The sequence below is a fragment of the Plasmodium knowlesi genome, assembly GCF_000006355.2.
Source record: "Plasmodium knowlesi strain H genome assembly, chromosome: 11".
Classification (NCBI taxonomy): Eukaryota; Apicomplexa; class Aconoidasida; order Haemosporida; family Plasmodiidae; genus Plasmodium; species Plasmodium knowlesi.
Genome location: NC_011912.2, coordinates 34,189 through 49,116, shown reverse-complemented (window position 1 = coordinate 49,116; position 14,928 = coordinate 34,189). Strand labels below are relative to the sequence as shown.

Here is a 14,928-nt window from a genome sequence, read left to right as displayed (position 1 = left end):
AATTCGTTTCTTATTAAATTAACATCCTAAAATATAAGATGTTTTAAAATAAGAAATGAAGAAGGGGATAAAAACATTTCTGATTTAAGCATAGCACGAGCATATTGCGCAAAAATAAAATTGTCAATAAAAAATTGTCCTTTTTATGTGTAGAAATGTTGGCGAAATTTCATTCTGCATGGAAAAGGAAAATTATCCTTTTAAATTAAGATTCGAATTCGTTAATAGTTACACGTAAGGATATTTAGAGAGATACAGCGAAACGAGTGTGGACACAGATAACTGCATGCGTTTTCAGTTTCCCCCCTTTCTATATAAATACCATCCGGTGTTACATTCTTCTTTAACAGTTGTAAATATAAGAGAGGAAAACGTAACCAAGGTAACTATATTTTAAGAGTTTCTTTTGGTCCTTCATTCTGCTTACCCTAAGTGGATTAAATTAACCTTAGAAATAGTGTAAGCTTATAACAAACAGAACAGAAATGTTGATATAACTTTAAAAAAAATTATTTACGCATTCTTATGTTTCTGCCTATGTTATTATTACACAAGAGGGCTGTTCTATAGAGGTCATATTTGCGGCATTATCACATAAAATTGATCCCACTTTTAGCGGTTTCAAGTTGAAGTAGCTGCATAAAAAAAATGTAACTTCTAACGATATACATATAATTTGTACACATTACTGTGTCCCCTTTCTCACTGTTAATAGTTAGGGGGGAAGTCAAATTCAAAGGGGTGAAAATTCCTTAAAACAACTATGCTTTATATTTTGAAAATGTATGTATGGGAAGAGTTCATATCGTCTATTGCCAATAATATTATTAAAAAGGAATGGCAAATGTGGAAATGACTAATAAAAAGTGTAAATGTAATTGCGACGAATGAATATTCCCACACTCCACAAAAAAAAGTGAGGGTTCAGGGTCTTCATAAAAAAAAAAATAATAAAAGGGAAAAAGAAATGGGGGAGATTGAGGAATGTTATGTAAATTTCATGTTTTTATAAGTAGTCTATAAAAACATAAGCCACAGTAGTATGCACAAATTATACCGTGTGCAAAAATCATATTATATGTAAAAAATAAAACAAAAAAAAAAATAATTAAAAGTGAGATATTATGAATTTAATTTCCCTCCCCCTCGCTGAACATTCATGTTTTACGTGTTTCATCTTATCTTACTAATTGCTTTAGAATGTTTTAAAAATTCACACTAAAAAAAAAAAAAAAAAAAAAAAAAAAAAAAAAAACATTTCACATTCTTAATTCATCGGATAATTGTTCATTTGGATCTGAATACGGCAAATCTCCACAATGCTTCGTTTCACTTTAGTGAATTTATCCATTTAATGTAAAGGTTGCCTGATTCCACATTTTTGTTACAATTTTTTTTCGTCCAGTTGGTTCTCCACATCTTTGGCAACTTCATTTGTCGTTTTCACATCCTGGATAGTTTTTTTCAGTTGATCCGAAACGACCTTGTGCCACTGTTCCTTAACACACTTGAGAAAAAATTCTAGGTCCTGTTCAGATATTTGCAACCAGGTGTTAATTATTTTTTCTTTTTCTGTTATTGGATTATTTAAGTCTTGAAGAACTTTATTAATCATGCTGTGTACATTTTGTATGTAATGTTTTTTCCATTTCATGGTCCACATAAAATCTCTCCATCTGTCATCCATTTGAACTGTTTCCTTATAGTAATAATCTTTCATATTTTGAATTACTTTTTTCCATATTTCAGACGATTTTACACTTAGATCATTTAGATCATTTATATTAGTGTACACTTTCAAGTATGGCGAATCATCTCTTCGGAGTTTCTCATCGTTTTCATCTTTAAATGTGAAAAAGTTTTTTTCTTCTTCATTAAACGTTTCATTCGTCGCTAAGATCCTTCCATTTGGTAGACTTAATTCACTTTGGAATGCAACAGCGTTGTTATTATATTTCTTGCCGTTCCTATAAATTAAAAGGAGAGTTGTGTAACAGAATTGTGCAATAATTATATGTGTCTTTAACTATATATTAATTAAAAGGTGAGGTACGAATTCAGGGATTAAGCATCTACCTGCATGCTTACATGAACATATGTACGAAGATGAATATAATTTAAAAAAAAAAAAAAATTGTGCGTCACACATACCGGATGAAAAAATGACAATTGAGGAATAAAAAGGACAGGAGCACAAAGCTTAGAAAACTAGTAACTTTAACTACCCTTACATTTTTGCGATTAAAATTTACAATTGAATATAACGTTAAAATGGGTGTCGACTCTTTTTTTCTTGTTCCATGTGTTTCATTTTTCGAGTTGGTATTAATGTTTATCATTTTATAACCAGACATATCAAATTTTTTTTTCTATTTTTTTTTTTTTAAATATATAATAGACTCATAAGAATGAATTCACTATTAGGTTGGAGTTCGGGTGGTCGTTAGACCCCCAGTTAATTGAATTAAGGAAATGTGCTCTTCGAGTACGCACAAATAAATAGAGGTATTTCATCCAAGTACGTATGAATTTATCTCTTCTACGTGATAAAAGTACAACGAAGAATTTATAAATATGGTCCAACTAAATAGTGGCTATTAATAAATAAGATATATTTTTTTTTTATCATAAAATTTGCTACTAAAAAGGAAATATGTACATTCTGTCACATAATTAAGATGGAAAGAAAAAAAAGTGGTTATCATTAAAATGTAGAATTAGAATGTTAATCGTGGGGAAACAGATGAAAATACAAATGGGGGGATTGGAAACGAAGGTACTGCTTATAAGCATGTATATAATTAAATTATTCGGTCGAACATGTATGCCCAAGAATAGTTTTATTAGCGCACCTTTATTTATTTTGTAAAAATGATCTCATACGTTGTGTATACATGTATATATATACATTTCAACAGGTGATAATTTAATTTAGATGTATGCAGCGTATTTTACTGAATATCACATCATGCAGAACTATTAGCTAGCTATACAATTTTTTACTTCTTTTTCGTTATATTTTTTCAAAATTGATAATTAAAATATATTACAAAAAAATTAAGAAGTTAAAATATATATGTTGTTAGGCCAAAAAATAGCATTTTCTTGTTTTGAAAATATGTATTTATAAAATTATCACATTTTGTTGCGAGATGTATATATATATGAGTGGGACGCATTACGAAGGAAATGTATTATGTATCATTTTTAACTTTAAATGGGGGAAAAAGAATGCACATATTGTTCGTATATATTATAAAACTGTGTTAAACGTGCGCTCCCAAAAAGTTATAATAAAACATGGTGCTGTTATAAAAAAGGAACCTTAGAGTTGTTCTTCTAGACACTCCTGTTCATATATTTAGTGCTGGAATAAGGGGAATCAGATTCAGGAAGTTGACGAATTATGTTTTTAAAGTAAACAAACAGTATAATATATTTTTTTGATAACACAGAACTTGTTACATGTTAATGAAGAGAACTTTATTACGTGTAAAATTCTGCTTTGGAACGAAGTATTCGCTGTGTCTTGTTAGTTGAGGTGCAAACAACATTTTCTATATTATTTGTTATGTAAGCACATGTGAAAAGGTACTGCCAAAGGGGGGTTACAAGAGGGCCTTCACAAAAATGAGCCTTTTGAAGTGTATTTTTTGAAAACCTTTTGTTTTCGTAAGAGATACACAGTTTTTCTTTCCTCTTAATAATAAAGAGTGTGTGCTGGATTATATTCATAGTTTATATAACAATTTTCCCCATTACAAAAATTTGAGGCATCCCATTGGGAAATTTTTTGTTAAAACTAGCAGGTCTTATCTATATTTTCTGCGTGATTCTACACATAATGTTATGTGTATGACTATATGTTTGTTAAATAGAGGAAAGTGCATAAACCGTTTTCACTTGTGTCATGTGTAGGTATGCACATAAAAATTCATAGGCATCTAGACGCTGAACAGGCACATCACCTTGTCATAGTGACGTCGTGGATGCTGTGTTCCTCCGTTTCGCTTGAAAGGCATTATTTATAGTAGATTAATCCGTTTTTACAAAAAAAAAATTCGATGAACAAGTGAATATTGCGTTTTCACATTTCCTTTCTGTGTTCAACCAAGACTGCAAATTTTTTAATTATATATTTTGACTTAGAACATATGGTACTATATCTATGAAAACGAAATGGCCGAAGTGGTGTAATGTTGTGACAACTGAAGTGTGCAAGTGTAGTATTTGTGATTCATAGTAAGGTTCATATAATGTGCGCTCGTATATATTACCTAAACGCAGAGAAAAAATGGTCCACCTTTAAACTGGCCGTACTTGTTTGTAATTACCTTTGATCAATGCTTGTCTTGGCTTATCAATTAAACACTTAAAATAAGAAATGGCTACATCTTGATAGTACGTGTAAGTGTAGCGGTTATTTCCAAAAGGATTGGGAAAAACTGGAAACACCAAATGTGGAATTAGTAGCGAAACGTTCGGCAGCACAAGGCAAAAAGTACACGTGCGTATTTTTCCTTCTTTTTTACAAATATGTACTTGTTTATTAATTTGTGCATATTTATTTATTAGTAAGATATATTGTATATACCAGCAACGATTAAGAATAATTTAAGAACATTATATTAACATGTTTGTAGTGCATATTTTCACTTCAAACTTGGGATTACAATATAGAGATGCAAACAAGTACACACCGCTAATGTGTTGGAGAGGTTATTTTTATGAGTACGTCCTTAGTAAATCATGACGCAGCAATGCGAGTACAGTAATGCAATACTTTTGAAAAGCAGATATTATTAGCAGGAAATGAGGGTTATTTATATTAAAGCTGCAAAATGGGGGCTATAAAAAAAAAATATATCAGATTGTGTGGGATACCTAAATAAGGTGAAGAATACAATGGTAAAGAATGTACAGCAGTCAGCGTAGTAAATGATACACCCAGGGATGAGAAGCATAAAGGGGAGTTTAATCTAATACGGAAGCTTCGCCCGAGAGGTGCACAAAAACCACTCACCAGACATTCGCAATTTCATAGTGCACAGGGAAAGTTAAAATATACAGGGTCGAAAAAAAAAAAAGGTGAATCAAATGAAACTGGAAATAAAAATATATTAAACAATATAATCGTGAAATATTTAAATGTATATGAGAAAAAAGAAAAACGTTATCTGTCGACATGGTAAATGAATTAAGCGAAAAGATAATATAAACTAAAATCATTTGGAAAATAAATTAGCATGGGAAAAAATAATAAATTCTTAAAAGTAATGCCGTTATCACAGAGCGGGAAATATCATTCATCATTTTAGATAATGTGTCCTAATGATGCGTGCTGTTAGCGTCGCATTATCTCCTTGCCATCGCATTTCTGTAGCATTTTCTTATAACTTCTTAACACCACTTTATCGTTTTCTCAATTAATACTTATATAAATATATAAAAGTGAGGAGAAAAATAGGAAACATCATAAATTTTAGTAATGAATTGGGTAATATGACGTCAAGCAGCAGTGTCCTTCACATTCCCAAATGTTGATGTATTATCTGACGTACATATATATGATCCATGTGTAGACAGATAAACATGCGCAATATTGTTACTTCCTTCCGGTTAATCGAGCAAAAAGTTAACCCTTTTTTCACAAATTGAAACCTGAGTCAACATAAAGTGGCAATATTTGTTTGCACACTCTCAAAAGTAGTATGTATGTATATATTTCTCTCGTACCATGACATTTCTAGCTAGAGAAAAAAAATTAGGAATAGATGACAAATTGTTCCATATTAATAATTTGCGCATTAATTCGTGCATTCAATGAGTATCTTGTAAGGCACCACTTCTTTTTCTCCTTCTGGAGTATGAAAAAGAACATATTTATAATTATTTCTTAGTGAGTTGGTGAACAAAATTTGAAAGAATTCCTCCAAATTTTCACTAACCGTTTCGTATATTAAATATTTAAAGAATTTACATGTTCGAGTTTTATAATTACATAGAGAGCTACGGAAAATTGGAGTTGTGGTAAATCAGCTATTCTTGTGTATATAGAAAATAAGTATGCAAAAAATGTGTCTTAAAATAAGACACATGCATGAAAAACATTTTAAAGCATAGAGGGGTTCTATTCATATTTCATGTAAAAAACAGAAATTTTCTCCTTTAACTTATGATCTGTGTCAGTTTGCATAATTTGGAAAATTTCATGTTTGTACTTGACTCTTCTGCGTTCTTCGCTTAATTTTTTTTCTTTTTTTTTTTTTATAGATTTTTTATTAAAATGGAATAGAAATAAATAATATATATATACACATGTATTAAATCTTCTCGAAATTTTCTGGCTTCGATAAAAAAAATAGTAGTACAGATTAATATTAAAATATATGTAAATTATGATTTAACATTATATTTGTGTACTAATAAATCGATATTTCTTTGGAGAAAAAATTTAAAAATATCTTCAGAAGAAAAATTATGGAAAATATTTATATATTACGAAGAAATCTGTATTAGTACATTGATAAGTGCGTAATTGTATAAGATATTTACAATTGGCCATATAGATTGTATCTTTCTTAATATTCAATAAATGTGTAATTAACTATAAGGAACTTGTAATCTTAAATTTAATGATATAGGTGTCTTCCCTTTTTTCGTAATATTATGATATTCTCCTTTACTAATTTCTGTTATGTATAATGGCCATTGTATTGATTAATCGTACTTCTCATTTTGATAAATATAATAAACGCTTTTTTGTATTGTGTCCCCTCTATTATACAGAAGGGAACTTAAGAAATCTAACGTTTATTAACCGATGAATCCTAAAGCAGCAAAAATACCTACAAAAATGGCTGATACTACCGCTAGTATAAGAAATGATACTATTCCTCTACCATAATATGGTAATGCCATAAAAGTCGTTACCATTGGTGTTATATATCGATGTCTGAATCCCATGAAACCTGCACATGGTGGATAAGGTACAGGAGGATGACCCATGGCAGCTGCAATCGGATCAGCAACTACTCCCGGTACCATTGGGGGGTACGCTGGACCAACAACCACTGGTGTATGTGCATGGATATTCATATGTCCAGGTCTGCAGGGAGAAATTATGGGGGAACATGGTAAATTAGTAACGCAGTCGGTAGTCGTCGCACCTACAGTTGTTGTAGAAAAAGTATGAGGAAATAAGGTGATGTGATGATGTTTAATATTTCACCTGCATTTAGGTCGGTCAAATGGGAAATCGTATGATGGATCACGTTTATATTTATTAATGGAAGTGGGATCTCTTGATCCACATTTTTCCACAACGGTTTCGGTACAGTGGTTATGAACAGTATGGGTATGATGGCCATGTCCATGTCCATGTCCATGAACAAAGGCTAATTGTCGGCTAATTTTAAAGCCGTTCCTGGGGTTATAGTGTGTGCCCTAAAAAGAAGAAAAAAAAGCATGTATGCATTTTGTACAAAATGGAGTAATCGCATATGCCTCTTAGTAACGCAAAAATGCCAGTTACATATGAGGAAATTAGAAAAAAAATTAAGAATAAAAGAAATGGCCCTTTTTCCATTTTGCATTATTTAACATGTATATTATTCTGCTTACATCATTAAAATTTTGCAACACACAGATTAAAGAAATAAATAGAAAAAGTTTGACGCAAAGGTACAGCATTTTCTTCCTATTATTAGTCGTATATTTCTTCGTGTTATTTAAGTTATTGGGTAATTAGGTTTCCGCTTTTGCTTTTAAATTTCAATATTTTTCAGCAATACGACGAATTGTTTTAAACTTTTTACACGTCAAATTGAAAGTGATTAAAATGAAAATAAAGTATTGTTAAATATATTTCTATAAATATAAATGATACTGAATTTCTACTTGTAATCAGAAAAGAAGAAATACTGTTAAAAAGATCGCACTGAAATTATCTGCTCAACACAGATCATAGGATCTTTAGGTTTAGGGATGTAATGTGTTATAAAATAACATAAAACTGAAGTAAAAATAAGTGCACAAATAAAAAAGCCCCTTTTATTATTTTATAATATTTTTCCAAGAAATATGAATTAGAAAGAATTTACATTACGTTATTACTAGGAAAAAAGATTACCGAATTTTTAAAAGTGTATGAAACGGAAGAAAAGGGTAGGAGGAATACGAGCAGCGGGATCAATATACGGAGGGGGACAGACACTTTAAATTATATAATATCTCTCAATTATGGGTAAATAACAAAAGGGTGATTGAAGGAATTATACATGCTAGTTACTGGGGGGTATGTGTGTTAATTTGATCAAAATAATTTAAAACCCTTATGCACTTGCTTATTTGTGTATATATTAGAATAAGTATATAAAACCATGCATATAGAGAGAATGTCCATCCGACATTGCAGTTAATTCTAATAAAAAAAAAAAAAAAAATGTGCTAAAAGGATTAACCAACGGGTTATTTAAAGAATGATATATTATACATAATTCTATTAAATTATTTTTTAGGCTAAAATAATTTAGTAAACATGTTTGAGTTATCCCTTGGTGAATCTCACCGTAGCATACTATACCAGCTGGAATTTCATGATAAAAAATATTAATAATTGTAATCATATAAATTTTATCCTATCACAACATGAGCCCAAATAAAATGAATAAAAAAAAAGAAGGAAAAAATAAGAGGTTATGAGGTAATGTACTATAGAACGCGCACAGGATAATGTTATCCACTCTCCGTTTAGATATAAAATTGTACACACAGAGAATAAAATTTATATATATAGAGGAATACTTTGAAATATATATCATCGCCCGCGCAGATTTATGTGTATATATTTATGTGTTTACTTGGCAAAAATCAAACCTTGCGATTTTACTAAAAATTGTAAAAGGAAAATGTAGATATTATTGTGTATGGAATGAGTAAAAGTTGCGGAATAACATTTTTCTATCACTAAATTTTACATTCCTTCGGCACTGCATTTTGGCCAATTTTTGTTATGCTGGAGTGGCGCAATTCAGGTATATATGACAATTATGTGAAGGGAATTATAAATATAGAACAATTTTTTTCTCCTCAGTGAAATTAATTAAATGCGCACATGGACATCTAATACGCAGAAGCATTAGAATAGAGAGTGTCATATTTGGATAGCTAATTAACAGTCATAAAGGTTAAGTACTAATTTTGGCCCTACTTTTTTCGTTAGAAAAAGATATGTTGATAGTAATTTTCGATTTTTTCATTCTTTGTAATAAATCATCAGTTTGTGTTGAAAAGGAAAAATATGAGCTCAAAATGTCATCAAATTGGGGAGATTAGTTGGGGAAAGCGAGTCATTTTCCATTTTAAATTGTTCCTTACGTGTGTTTTTTTTCCTTTAATGGTACAATGGCGTGTGGGGTATTGTATATCCCAAGTTTGTAGAAAGTAGGTAGGGGCAGTTCCATTCTGTTCAGTCTTCTTATTAATTATTCGATGGATTCTTCATTCATTTCGAAGTGATTTGTTCACATGGGCTTATTGATAGATTATGCAAAAATATGTTTGTCTCTCGTCCATTTTGCTATTTTGTCGGAAATAATCCACATGATGAAATGCTTCTTTTGTCCAATTCGTTGATACCACCATTTTAAGCTTTTCAAGTTGAAACATTCTATTACAATGAGTCACTTTCCTGTTAATTCTATACGTATATCTATTACATTGCGTATATATATTTACCAGGTTTACATAAATTTTATTTTGCACTTTGATTAATTGGTGACACTTCCAATTTTATGTTCCTTAGCCAAATTCCCGATTTTATGGTGAATCATTATCAGCAAAAAGCATGCTTAAATGTCCATTTTTAAAAAACGTTAAAGTTCAATTTCTTGCCCTACGTTTCTTATCAACTTCCGTTTTCCTTTGTTTGGCTTTAAATTTTTTTCGAAAAAGAATATTTTACATTTTGTCATCCGCATTTTTACTGTGGCGTTTTCGAGTAATTTCTTAACATAGAAAAGAAATATTTTTCTCTTTTGGGACCTCCTCTACGTGGTATGTCATAAAAGAGGTTGAAGAATTGGCTTTGGTACGAAGAACCGTAGGTCAAACACATTTCCAAATATATTTGCTTATTGTAGACAGAACTACGCAAATAAATGAACATTCATGTTGAAGATATTAGAGGAATAACGTCATCCTAAATGTGACAAGTAAAAAATATAGAAAATGGTGTTAGAATAAAGAAAATTAAACATGGGTGATGGAAAATTATACGATGAGCACGTGCATACATAGGGGGTAAGTATAGTGTAGTAGCTTTTGACCAGTGTTACAAGAATTATTAAAAATTTTGCTTTCCCATTTTAGCATATATTGATAGAGAAACTGCGCGACAATGATGCTATCACAGTGAGATGATCCTCGCAGGAATGAAGTAACCAACGGAATATGGAAATGCGCAAGTCTATAGAATTAGCGCTTCCTTCTATGTGACCTTCCTTCTAGATAGAGCGGACGAAACGAATACGGTACTTGCAAAGTGACCGTTTATGTAAAGATATTTTTACGCCGCGAATAATTATTTAAAAGGATGGCTTAGGAGGTAATAATAATGTTTATTAAGAATAATGTTTTGCATTATCTATCAGACAAAAAATATTAAAAGTTCCAAAGATAAAAAAAGAAAAAAAGAAAAAAAGAAAAAGGAGAATAAAAGAATGTAAAACTCGCCTAGAACTAATGTTGAAACATTATAATATATTTATGTAAATGATGATACATAAATATCACGATTGAAATACAGAAATTGTAACAAATAATTGTTACAAATAATTTTTACAATTGTATATGATAAAAAAAAAATATATATATACATATAAACTGCATATGTAACGTCAAATAAATTACTGCTGTTTTGGAAATGTGGAAAGTGAGTATGATATACTACTTTTCCTAATATAGGAGGATCAATATTTCTGAAAATTGCACAGCATTACAAATTATACTACTATGAGTGTATATATACGCATATGCAATACAAACAAATTTTAGAAGAACTTTTTTTTTTTTTCAAATGACACATATTTTATAACAAATTTTACGAATTCGCATTTTGAAATAGGTGCGTACTTAAATTTGGTGGTACAAAGTGAAGTAGACTTTGAAGTGAGCTGATTGTTTTGCTGTGAATGTAATCATATTCAAAATGGGAACAAAGCAGGAATTCAAATGATTCTACAAATATTATATTGCTAATTTTGAAGAATTTACATTTTACTATAATTTTTTTTATACAAACTAAATATTTCGCTCTTTTTTTTTTATATATATATCTGAATTTGTTGGTCGAAAGATATTAGGATTAATAATTCGAATGCGAGAATGCAGATTGCTATAATTAGCCGACACTCCCTTTACTTGGTTAACTATTCTTATGCTTTTCTTTTTAGGCATTATATCTGGCATGCGCATAATTTCTTTCTTCTTTCCATACATTCCACTGTTTTCGTTTTATCCATTTTTCAATAAAAGGTTTCATCCAATCATCAAACATATCTCGCCTTTCATTTTTCCATTTGGACCAACAATTCCGTTTGTTATTTACGAATACGTTATCTTTTTTGTGAACCCAGTATTTCCACTCTTCCCATTCCCTATTTGTTCTTTCTTTCCATTTGATCCACTTCCGTCTCTCTCCTAAATATAAAAATTTTCGCCATTTCTTACTTTCCCACTCTTCCCAATATTTCTGTTCATTCATTTTCCAGTCACAGAACAACCATGACGTTATTTTTTCTTTTTTCCATTCGGACCATTCTTTTGAAGCCCAAACATCTAAGGAAAATTTATTTTCATACATCCATTTTTTCCAATCTAACTCCATCAATTGTTCTCCTTCTGTTCTTATCCATTTTTCCCATTGTTGGTCATTCCAGTATTCAGATATTTCAAAAAGGTTGGAATTATATTCTATATCCATTCTTTCATTATAATGCATCCATTTTTTTTCCATAAATCTTAGCCAGTCTTCCCAATCTTTCTCTTTATTTGAAAGCCATATCCTTTTCCCATTTTCTACAGATTGGTTGAATTCTCCCCAGCTGTAATCCAAATGTCTCTTCCACATGTTCCATTCGTTTTCCTTCCATCTTTCCATTGCCTCTGGGGTGTTTTGATAAAAATCCTCTTCCTTAGTAGTAAGGAATGGATCCCCCTTTGCAAATATATTCTGCTGATGCTTCTGTAGCGACTGTAAGAAAAAGGGAAAATAAGGGAGGGGAGCAATAAGATACATATGAAGATTGGAAATGAGGAAGTAACACATAACACAGTAAAGATAAGTTTTAACAGAAAAAAATTAGATCAGATGGGCATAGAATATTATGGACCCACTTGAAAAGAAAAAACTCCTTTTGAATGAAATTTCAGACTTACCATTGAAAGTTGCTTCAGAAAGTGCGCACACGCTATTGTAAAAAAAACAACAGTTAAAATTGTGAATGCGAAACCTAAAAATCCCGATAGCGTGAATAGGTTCCTGTAGCTTTCTCTTAGTTTCCGTATAAAAGTGTTGTCTTCAAGTTTAACGAGAAAGTTATTATCAAAAAATTTTCCATTCAATAGGGTAGGACTGCTTATTATTTTACTACCTAAGGTGTTACCCATGTTCTCATCTGTATCTGTATTAACAGTGTCGGGACTATCTGCTGCAAGAGGTTCCATCTCTCCGCTATCAGCATGAGTTGTCGCTTCCATGTCCTCATCAATTTCTGGATTATGGCCCTCTGCGTTAGTATCTTCTGCATTAATATCATCCATTTTCTCCGGTTCTCCATTCGCGTTATCATTTTCAGTTATTTCTCCAACTACGTCACCCTCATCTACCGTTTCAACGGATACCTCTTCATTGCCTACTACGTTGTCAGTGCCCTCCTCCTGCGCATCTGCCACCTCATCTGCCATTTCTTCATGTGTGCCTTCCGCATTTTCGGGTTCACCAAGTGGCTCTCCATCAGCCATTGGGCCATCGCTTTGCATTTCGACATCCATCGCTTCTTTACCTAAGTCTTGGTTATGCGAAGAATCTTGGTTTATAGGAACCTCGTCTACAGCACCCGGGGTATCCATTTTCCCATCAAGTGTTTCATGTGACTCTAAATTTTCGATTTGTACATCATCATCTGGTATGCTGTCTTGTAATCCATCGTTTGACAATGTTTCTTGTTCTTGTTCATCAGAAATTACTGCTTCTGTCTCTAGTGGACCTTCATTTTGCATAACATGCTCACTTTCAGCTTTATCGAGAGTTTGGTTTTCTGAGTTATTATCTGCTAAAGCGCTACCTTCTGTATGAGTTTCCGCTTCCATCTTTCGTTATACATTAATAGAAACTGTGTGGGTCTTTTAAAAAACTAAAGTAGTGGCAAATGTCTACCTTTTAAAACAACTTTAATAGTGAACGCGAAGGTGAGGTTGTAAAATATTTCATATTTACGATTTTCTTTATATAGGGCGAAGAAATAATAATGTATCAACAAGGGAATATAAAAAAAAGCAGGAAAAAAAAAAGGAAAAACATATACTATTCAAATCAGAACATTATGTAATAGGGGGGACTTTCCATGAAGAATGGGTCAGGTACAATGACGTGTTTACGGGGTTTATTATACCGCAATATTGTTCAATAGAGGAGCATGAAATAATAGGACAAAAATCACGAATTTTTTTTAAAGGAGTAATTTCTTACTGAAATATGAGTATGCAATTATATCGACGTATTTATTGTCCGTTAAACATTTAATGCTTTAGTAAACTGTACATAATATATCACTTTGAATAAATAACGAAATTATAAGGAAGAAGTAATTTAAAATGAAAACCATATGCATAATGTATGAAAATGCAACTCTGTTAGGATACCGCTAATTTCGAGTACCTTATTTTCCCGAAACTCTGCTCATCTGAATTATTTTTGTTTAGAATGAAATCTTAGAAAAATAACATTTTTTAATGAATAACAAATTTTTTTACGTTTGTTAATAAATATTCTTAAAAGCATATATTTGTATATATGTAAATCCGAACAAATTTAATTATTACATAACGAATATATTAATATATTAATTATGTATTTATTTTTAATATTCTATTAAGTCGACGTTGTCGCTACGGAGAATTTAGAATATCATATAAATAAGATATTAGGTTAGCAAAAAAATAAATTCGGATTTCTCGGGTATTTTTTAAAACTTGTTTTTAAGAGAATTTACATGTGCATTATTTATATATACATATATGTATACATAGAACACAATAAATTTAACAGTATAAAATTAATTATGTTGTTATTTATTAGAGCATAAAAATAAAACAGAAATAGATTCCTTCTTCGTTGTTGTTTATGTATACATTTTTTTTAATTCGAGATAATATATGCCCACTTTGTGTCATAATATTTTTATGCACGTTGAGGGAATAATAATTTTGCGCGTTATCGTACTTTTGTAATTTTATGAGGTTCATAATATTCTCCGCGGCACAACTTATTAGAAGATGATTTTTTCCTTTTTTTTTTTTTTTTTTTTTAACATTTCTGCAATGACAATTTATGGAACTGGGAAAAGAATAAATAATAATTAAATTAAAATTGAAGGGGAATAATATGGATTGGCATGCAAAGAGTGAAAATTCCAAAATTCAAAGGTTCTTATGTACGGAAATAATAGGGACGAAAAATTGCTTAGCGAATAGAATGATCTGGTTTTGATAAAAGTGGATTATATGTATATGTATATATTTACCACCTACATATTATAATTTAAATATCGTTTTAATATCATCGCGCAAATGGCAAAATAGTGCGTTAAGGAAAAAAGGGAATGCAGATTATTTAACTATGTTCCAATTTTAAGAGCAATTTTTATA

General features: G+C 30.8%; 3 protein-coding genes across 3 annotated transcripts; all 3 read right to left on the bottom strand.

Moving 5' to 3' along the window:
* Nucleotides 1-1,384: 1,384 nt before the first annotated feature.
* On the bottom strand, nt 1,385-2,339 carry PKNH_1100800 (Plasmodium exported protein, unknown function; the record flags this gene model as incomplete). Its single annotated transcript, XM_002261152.1, has 2 exons — nt 1,385-1,967; nt 2,152-2,339. The coding sequence occupies 2 exons, from the start codon at nt 2,337-2,339 to the stop codon at nt 1,385-1,387; spliced, it is 771 nt and encodes a 256-aa protein (XP_002261188.1).
* A 4,477-nt stretch (nt 2,340-6,816) lies between these two features.
* PKNH_1100700 (Plasmodium exported protein, unknown function) lies at nt 6,817-7,692 on the bottom strand (the record flags this gene model as incomplete). Its single annotated transcript, XM_039114118.1, has 3 exons — nt 6,817-7,108; nt 7,232-7,446; nt 7,624-7,692. The coding sequence occupies 3 exons, from the start codon at nt 7,690-7,692 to the stop codon at nt 6,817-6,819; spliced, it is 576 nt and encodes a 191-aa protein (XP_038969738.1).
* Nucleotides 7,693-11,449: 3,757 nt separating this feature from the next.
* Nucleotides 11,450-13,371, bottom strand: PKNH_1100600 (tryptophan-rich antigen; the record flags this gene model as incomplete). Its single annotated transcript, XM_002261151.1, has 2 exons — nt 11,450-12,253; nt 12,439-13,371. The coding sequence occupies 2 exons, from the start codon at nt 13,369-13,371 to the stop codon at nt 11,450-11,452; spliced, it is 1,737 nt and encodes a 578-aa protein (XP_002261187.1).
* Nucleotides 13,372-14,928: the final 1,557 nt, after the last annotated feature.